At 53.1% G+C, this 8,753-nt stretch overlaps 2 protein-coding genes across 2 annotated transcripts; one reads left to right on the top strand and one right to left on the bottom strand.

Annotated features, from left to right (window-relative positions):
* Positions 1–2,561: 2,561 nt before the first annotated feature.
* On the top strand, positions 2,562–4,259 carry NCLIV_034930 (conserved hypothetical protein; the record flags this gene model as incomplete). The annotated part of the gene is made up of 1 exon (XM_003883695.1): positions 2,562–4,259. One exon carries the CDS (start codon positions 2,562–2,564, stop codon positions 4,257–4,259), a length of 1,698 nt encoding a protein of 565 aa, XP_003883744.1.
* Positions 4,260–6,256: 1,997 nt separating this feature from the next.
* NCLIV_034920 (hypothetical protein) lies at positions 6,257–8,339 on the bottom strand (the record flags this gene model as incomplete). The annotated part of the gene is made up of 4 exons (XM_003883694.1): positions 6,257–6,325; positions 7,044–7,276; positions 7,613–7,721; positions 8,214–8,339. The coding sequence occupies 4 exons, from the start codon at positions 8,337–8,339 to the stop codon at positions 6,257–6,259; spliced, it is 537 nt and encodes a 178-aa protein (XP_003883743.1).
* Between the last annotated feature and the right edge of the window lie 414 nt (positions 8,340–8,753).

Below are 8,753 nucleotides of genomic sequence, written 5' to 3'. Positions count from 1 at the left end.
GTGATCTTTGTAGAGGTCGATCTCTGTAGAGGGCGGTCCCTGTCGCCGTGTTGCAGTTGACTGTACACCACCTAGAGCAATTGTGCCCACCGGTTCTCGACATATAGTGCCCTGGATCTAGGAACACCTACCCGCATACAGCCAGCATATCCCTTCACCTCATCCGAGAAGAAGACGACATGTTCTGAGTTGTCTGCAGTCGCAGATCGCTCATGGGTTCTACAGGAGGGGGGCGTCGGAAATGGGGTGGCGGGCATAATTCAAGAAGGAAAGCAGAAACACATGTAGTTATCTCACCATAAGAATCGGCAACACAGAACACGCGTAATAGCTAATGATAATGCTAGTTCATCAATAGCGCTGGATTCAGAACAATTTAGCTCGAAAACGCTGTACAACGCCTGCGAATACCCCTGGGGACGGGCAGGCCACAGACTCTGCGGAGATCGTTTCTCTACCACCTTCCCATCAGAAGTTTTACAGCTTGCCTGGAATGTTCACACAGAAATCAACTTTCACGAGAAATGGTAGCCCCGACAAACACATAAACAAAGAAGAAACGCAACCGTAACCAGGTGACTGTCCTTGCCGGTCACGTCAAGATGCTTGTCACGCGTTGGATTCCCAAGACCACGGTGGATCAGCCGCTTTTCTGTTCTTCACTCGAAGCACTGCATTTGCAGTACGCTGCTTTTTTTGCCTCAGCAAAGGATGCCGGGACCGATCGAGTTGTTGCAGCTGCTGCGTGAACGCTAGGACCTGACGAGACCGTAGCTTGGTGAAAAATAAAGACAACATCTTAAAGACACCTGTGGTTCACTGTAGGCTATCGTTGGCAAGGAGTTGTCAATAGTTGTGTCTCGCACTGGTTTTGCTATAGTCGCCACAACCTCGATTCAAGTTCCTGTTCATACTTGAGGCCTCGAAACCCTTGAACAGCTGGGACATTCGCTGTTGTTTTCTCAATTGATCAGCCGACGCAATCTTGTACAGCCGATGCAATCTTGTACAGCCGATGCAATCATGTACAGCCGATGCAATCTTGTACACACGACACGACGCTGCACGATGTGTATTTGAGACGCACAACGGAGACGGCACCATCCACGGTATATGTACTGGAAAGCACGAACGGACATGCAGGCCGATATCGAAATTAATGCTTTACAGTGCTACGGTCACCAAAAATTTTTAACGTTTCCAAAGGAAAAGAAGTCAACCTTTTCTGATGTTGGCAAGCGAGTCAGGAGCTGCGTTACGCTTGCACGAGGCGCGGGCAATCAATCTGTTGACAACTCGAATTTGAGGCTGACAATAAAGATTGTTTTTTTTTAAAACATGAACTTCTGACTACCAGTATATCTTTCCATTCGCGCATGATTCCGGGGTTTTCTATTTCACTCTACGGTGCAATCTCCAATGTTCAAGGCGTTGATGTCAAAAAGGGCAAACCTGTCTCACCTACGCGGCTTCCGCAGTCACGGATTGATGAACTGCTACCTTCATAGACATGCGTTTTCTCTCTGTCGTAGGATACGTGTTCAGTACCTTCTGGTGTCTGGTGCTTGACTCGGCTTCGACTTTTAATCCAGTGCATCACAGTTTCCGCCCGTGATATGACGACAAACCAGGGGCAGAGAAACGCTCTTGTATTTTCCATTTTCGCATAATGTTACGCCAACTCGCCAGTTTTGCGCAACTGGCTGATGGGGATTTTCTGTCCTTTACATGGCTATTGTATACGCCAGGCAAACCCTTAGTACGCCAATGTGCTCGGGCCCTACGCAGGTGCTCGGGTCACGTTGTGTGTTCCGGAAGAGGAGTTGACAGTGGCGTCGGCCGCGGAAAAGCGGTGAACGAGGCATGAATGGCTTTGCTTGTTTGTGGATGGAGATTTTGGCTGTCATAAACATTTGATGGCGGAAGCGGTTTGATACATTCGTAGCGCGCTTTAGTTGCACGTGGTTCTTTGCAGCAGTTATTGGTCGTGGTCGCACTGCATACGCCTGTCACTCCCCGCATGTGTGTCGATGCCGTAAACGTGTCTGTCCCCTTGTCTGTATTAGTCAGCATTCATGAGTATAGATGGTACAACACTGCAGAGCTGCCTTTACAAAATTGTCTGGTTGTGAGGGATGCGCAGTGGCTCCATGACCCCGTCCGGTTAGCTACGTTTCACGGAGCAGCAGTTCGGGTCAGAGGTTCTGTCGTTCAGCCTTAAATGTCTACCTCCCCATGCCCCCATGCACTCCGAAGACCAACGCTCTTTTCCTTGGCAAATCGGAAGCTACCTGTCAGTTTCATTTGCTGTAGATTTTGATTAACTCTTCGCGGTGTGTCCATCGTGCAGGAGGACGTCTGCTGCGACTATCTGCGTTGCCTCCATGCCAGTGACTGCATGCCTGCGCGTGAACCCGGAAGCATTTGCTCGACGACCAGGTGCTGCACCATCTGTCGGCAACTTAGGTGCACAGGGCTGAACTGGAGATAACTGGGACGAATCGCTTTGTCCGACGCCTCCAGGCGTCCGGCAAGAAACGGAGGTTGTCAAGCTCGAGGAGATGGCGTGGCAGCAGTATTCCATCCCAGATATTCGACGGAGGCTTGGGGACGACCGGGGTCCAACCCGGCAGAAGGGATTATCCAGGTCTCTTCCGAATTTTTCCTGGTTCCTGTTGATTTTCTTCGGCCAGGCACGTCAAGAATCTTCCCAGCATGGGCACGACAATAGCACCGTAGTGATGTACCTTTGCGGGCCTCCTGGACGTGGACAGTTGTATAGCCGACCTTTTCGCACGTGGCCATTTCTGCTCTTTCTCTTTTGGGCAGGACTTTGTCCACTGATATCTTCAGTTTTGCCTTTCTGTTCGTTTAGTGGACCGGCGTACACACCTCTTTGGGTTGCGTGTAAAGACGATCGGCTGGGACCCGTGCCACAACCCGAACACGCAACTGAAGCGTTTAGGTTTGAGAACTTGAGAGACAGCAGACCTAATCGACGCCGGGAGGCGATAGTCCGGAAGAGCCGCCTGGTGCGCGCGGGGTTACTTGATCCCATATACCTGTCAATCGGAGAGGAGATCACCATCCCTATAGATATGCCTGCTGTTCTGTCTCTCCTTCTATGCCGCCTAAAGCCTTCTCATGCTCGTGGCAACCGAGTTGGGAACCTGGCGTTCGATGCGGTGTGCAACCACAAGTCAGTTACTCTGCCTGAGGACGCCCCGGTTCCGCCAAAAGAAAACACACCACCTGCGTCCCAGCCTCACTTTCGTTTCTTATGTACTGCGGAGTGGGTGCAAGCAAGGCGTCTTGCATGGGAGGCTGAGGTGGAACGAGCGACGTCAGCGCGGAACAACGCCGAAGCGGGTGCACCTGCAGACGTTGATAGTCCCGGCTTAGAGGAACATCGCATCAGATGGTTTTCGGTCGGGTATTTGGCTGCTCCCGGAAGCCAGACACACCGGTCTCTCTACTGCTCAGATCGAAGCATGCTTTTAGCAGTCATCGGTCCCCATACAACCGGCGACATCTGGCTCTCCGTCGGCTGGCATGTCGCATTGGCAGAGGGTACATCAGGCGAGTTCACCACGTGTCGCCGCGGGATTTGCACGAATGAGGAACTGTGGGGGATGGCTAACTTGACAAATACTTGTGTGGGAAGCAATGCCAATTGCCCGTCTGAGGCCGTTGCCGTTCTAGCGTCATCTGCAGGATCCGCCCATGCATACGGCATGATTTGCAAACAGACAAGCAAGGATCCGGAGAATCAACCACGTCAAGCAGCTGGAAAGTCTGACAACAATGGTGTCCTAGGGGACATAGGCCCTGGCGCAGTGTCCACAAGCAACTGGCTGGAAGGCGTGGGGGAAAGCGGAAGCAAGACAGGAGCATCCGATAACACGAACATGGCAGAGGATGCTGTCGAACAAATCGATTCTTTATCGAATAGAAGTCAGACGCTGTCAAGTCCACGGGCTGGTCCTCAAGATCGTGCGCTAAATGCACAGGCGGGTGCCCAGTGTGCAGGCAGAGGTGCTGTTGAAGTCCGTTGCCGCCAAACCTTCGGCCGCTACGTGGAGCCTCTCCAAATGCCGCGCGTGATGAATGGAGAACCGTATTATCTCCTCGGGGAAACGGCCAATGCCCGGATCTATTGCAAGGATGGAAGATTCTCCAGTGCATCACCTGCGGGATTTCAAGTGGCCGCTTACACCTGGTTCGGTGTAATCGCACTTCTCGGTGTTTCGGCAAGCTAACACACTACGCGGGAGGAAGCTATCTTTGAGCAGCAATATTCGTATTTTATGGTCGTTCGAGTCCACGCCCTCTGTGGCGCATTAAATGCATACGCATCAGCCAGGAGGGGCTGTTGCCGTGTCCTTTCGACGGCCTCGCCTCTTCAGCAGTTTGTCGCTTTTTCCGGTTCTAAACCTTCAATGTATCAACGCGACCAAATTGGTGTCGTCAAAAAACGTTAGTGGCCCATTCCCTGTCTTAGGAGCCGAACGGCGTCTGTTAGGCAGGGCCACCTCTGCAATGAGTCACAGAATTGTTAACGACTCCGTGATCTGAAGCTTTGCTATCCCAGCGCGTACACCACTAGAGGCTTACCCTTGGTACATTCGGTGCTGTGCTAAGAGACGTGACGTCATCCACGGGCGAAGCTCAACTGGATAAAACTACATCCCCTTTATCTCCGTTGCGCTAGACAGGCGGGGGCTGCCAGCGCGCCGTGGACACCTCACCAAAGCGGGGGATAACTCACAAGAGCGGCGACCCCGTATCTCATGCCCTGAGAGTAAGCCACAGCCTCCGTACCGCTGCACGTGACAGGCCGTGCTTTGGTTTTCTTCTCCAGATTGCAAGATAGAGCCCATCGTTCGAGCCAGTTTCCTCACGTATTGGGTTGAACGAGAGTGCTTACGGTGTGTACGTGTCTACTCATGCTCCGGGCTCTTGCAGCTGTATGGAGAAGGTCTGTGAGGGCGTTTGTCAGATGGCAGATGACCGCCTGGCCACTGGTGACCACACTGAGCCCACTAACACCTTTTCGTCGCCAGGGATTGTTCTTGCGTTTTCTCAACTGCCGGAGTGCTCTAGGAGCGGAGATCGGCCCTGCTGGACCGACTCGCCCGACGAACTCCACCGCTCTGAACAAAGCACCCGTCGTTTACCATGTGTTTTTCAAGTATCGTGTACTCTTTATGTGTGCGCATACGGTTGTGCAGGACGTGCTCTCGCTGGTACAGACCAGAATGTGTCCATGTTTTGTGCGAGTGCCGTGGGAAATTTCCATCTGGGAAGCAGAGACGCGGCGGAGATACACCAAATTCGCGTTATCTTTGAGAGAGTTTTTTCACTATCCTGCAAAATCGATTGCAGCACGGCACCATCTGCCTCACTTCGGTTTATGGATGTGCTTCATCCCGACGGCCGACAATGCAGGGTACAGACAATGCAGTCTCCAGGGGCACTTTGACACGCCTTTCTCCTTGCACTGTGGAACTGCATCACAGCCAATGCACACATATTAGAACAGCAGATTTTTCTGTCTCGTTCTATTCTGTTGGGTGCGGAAAACAGACCACCTCTATTGAGATGGGGGTCCGGTTCATAGCTGAGGTGAAAGACCGCCTGGAACTACGACGCATGGCTGTGGAAAATCAAGTTCAGCGGGGTACATCTTCATTCATGGTTCGTCGGGGGACGTGCATCTTTTTCTCCCCCCACGAAAGGGGTACGTTGGCTCCTCGTTCCGCTCCTTCCTACCTGTGCTAGGGACGCGGGTCCAAAAAAACCACCGTGTTCCCGCGTGCAATGATGTCGATGAGACCACCACTCCAACAGCAGGAACAAGGAAAGGTGTTTTTTCTTCCCTTAGATATAGCTTTGATTTCAGGACGAAGCTAGTCACTCGCGAACCCAAGAAAACAGATTGCGCGTGTGTGCACATTTGTCCCAAGTGTCACAGCAGCAATGGCAGTGGAGATGCACGTGCTCGTTCGGATGGCGGGATAAATGAAAGCGGCCCCCCATCTTGATTCTTTCACTGGGTTACCTGATCCCTCAGCGGCGCCAGAGGGTGGCAAATATGTAAAGCTTAGACTGCTTATGAACCGTCGCGCAGGCGCCGCGCTTTACTGTATTTCATCTGAACTCACGATGAAACCCGTTCTAGGCCTACACCGCACGCTCCGATGCTCGGTCTATCCTTCACGTACATCGTTCAGCGAGCAGAGACAGCCCTGCTCAGCTAACCAAGCATGTGGCGGGCTCCAGAGGCGTCCTTCAGCGACACCGCGGACGACGTGGGCTGACAGATCTGGACGCAGCATTGCCAAAACAGGACCACTCTCTGGGTACGCATTCGAAGGCGCAAATACTGACACTTCAGACCTGCAAACACATCTGCTGCATGCCGCCCCTGCCAACAAATCCTGCACATCTCGCCTAGAAACAATTCGTCCAGACAACCCATCAAGCGGGTGAAGATAGTATCATGTGCTGCTAGAATGTAGACGCACGTACGAAGACACTTATACAACTTATGTCCCTATTACCCCCATACGCGTACTTGCGTATGCACGAATGGTGTACAGACACGAGCTTTACAGTTCCTGGATCCAGTATGGATGTATATATCTAGACATGGCGTGTTGGCGGCTTTACCCCTCACGAGGAATAAAAGCGACACATCGGCGTATACTCGAGAAGGCATGTGTGAAGAGATTCCCTGGCTCCTCTGGCGTTAGTAATGCCGTGTGCGAGTGCCGTTTTCAACAGGGACACACGCGTTCGGCCGAAAGAGCCGTCGGCTGTTGCGCAGTTTTGTGTGGAGCGAGACTGAGGCGGGCGCGCAGCGACTCGGTCACTTGCGAAGCACAAGCGACATTCGTGGGCGGTGCCCTCAAGACAGAAGGCGTACGGAGGTTCTTGCCGAGGCGGGAAGTTCCTTCGGAAGATAGGGGCGACGGCAGGAACGACAGGGTTGCTGCCTTGCTCCGCATGCAGTCCACTTCGAATTCGTCCACTGTACGTACGTCGCAGCCGGTGACGATACGCCCCCCCACGGCTAGACACGCCAATCCTGCAGAAAGGAGGCTTCTGTCGAGGCGCTGAGAGGACGGGAAACCTGTGCGTTTGTCCCAGTCCTCTTTCGGACTCGGTCGGTTCGCCGATTCGCATCCAGGAAGCAAGAGAAGTGCGTCGACGCCCAGGTCTGCTGTTGCGGAGAGAATGTCAGGGAAAGCTGTGCCCACTTGGTGCACTTGCACTGCAACCCAGCATTCGCCGAGAGCAAAACAGCAAGGACCAGAACAGTCCGCAATCCAGCCTCCGCATTCCTTTCTTCCCCCGGCCTTTTGTGCGTGAGCGACAGCTTTTATCCCCCCATACAGTTCTCTCGCCGTCTTGGTGTTTGCCGTCATCCACGGCTACGCCCCTCGACAAGTCTTTGTATACGCCTGCCCACCATCGCCTTCCGATTACAGTCCCGCCCTCAGACATACACACACATGCGGCTTGTTCGCTGTCAGTTTTCCCAACTTTGCGGGGTGAACAAACACGCACAGAGATGCTTCGAATCAGATTCCGCAGAGTGGCAACGTACAGTTTTGCCGATGAGGGAGACCAGACGGCAGGCCGGAGAAGCGCGAAGCCGCCAACGAAGAAAGCGACGCCGACGCGCCCGGGTCCAGCGTTCGCACGCCTGCAGAAGCCTGAAAGCAAGACACCTCTTCAACGAGACAGGAAACGTGTCGTTGAAAGAGACGCGCGAGACGAGAGGAAAGCCGCTTCCTCAATTTTGCAAGACTTGCGTTTTCAGAAATGCGGGGAATGCTCTCGCGGGTCTCCAGAGGGCTGTCCGACGGACTCGAGCAAAGGGGCCGCCAGACCCCTGAAAGGACAGCTGCGTTTCTCCGGCTCATTGTTTACGCACACACAAGATCTCTCTATGTGTGTTGGTCTATGACCTGCATAGGAATGCGCTTCTCCACGTGCTTCGAAGATCAGCAACCAGAGACTAGTTTGTATTCCTTGGAGCGCTTCACGCATTCAACGATTTGTTGTCGTCAGAGCGACGCCCGCTTGCGCCTCTCGGCTGGGCTTGACTCTTAAGGGGAATGTGGCTGTGTGCTTGTCTCAACCCGTGGTGTGCGTGCAGTGTATAGACCGCAACAGATCAAGACATCAACTTTCTCGCTTCCTACCTCATCACGCGGTTCTCGCACAAACACGTGCACGCCGACCCCGAGAGGGAGGAGGTGTTCCACCAGAGCTATCGCTTGATTCTGAAGCAAGCACATGATGCCAATGAGAGCAACGGATTCCTCCATGTACAGAAGAATAGGCACAGGATACACCCCGGCACTCGACGCCCGCAACAAAACGCGGAACCGGCCCCTGTGGCCATGGTCATGCTCATAATGCGATACATCGACGCTCGTTTTAATCACGTATATTTGAATGTATACAGGTGTATGCGTATATGGATATGCATCCTCGTGTGTTATGAATCGAGATGCGTGCATGCATATAGACAGACGACGAGGATGCCGATTATTGCAGGACTGCAGAAAACAGAGAGAATGAACAAGGCAGACGAGCCAACAGGATGACGATCGCCGATAGCCAATCACGAGGAAAACCCAGAAATCACGCAGGCAGGCGACGAAGACAGACCGTGACTTCCTTACCAGGGAGGAACAGCATATGGCCACTGTTTCACCTTCCTCGGGGCGGAGATACTG

The sequence above is a fragment of the Neospora caninum genome, chromosome VIII, assembly GCF_000208865.1.
Source record: "Neospora caninum Liverpool complete genome, chromosome VIII".
In the NCBI taxonomy this organism is placed as follows: Eukaryota; Apicomplexa; class Conoidasida; order Eucoccidiorida; family Sarcocystidae; genus Neospora; species Neospora caninum.
The sequence above is the reverse complement of the archived record's forward strand: the minus strand, read 5'-3'. Positions and strand labels throughout refer to the sequence as shown.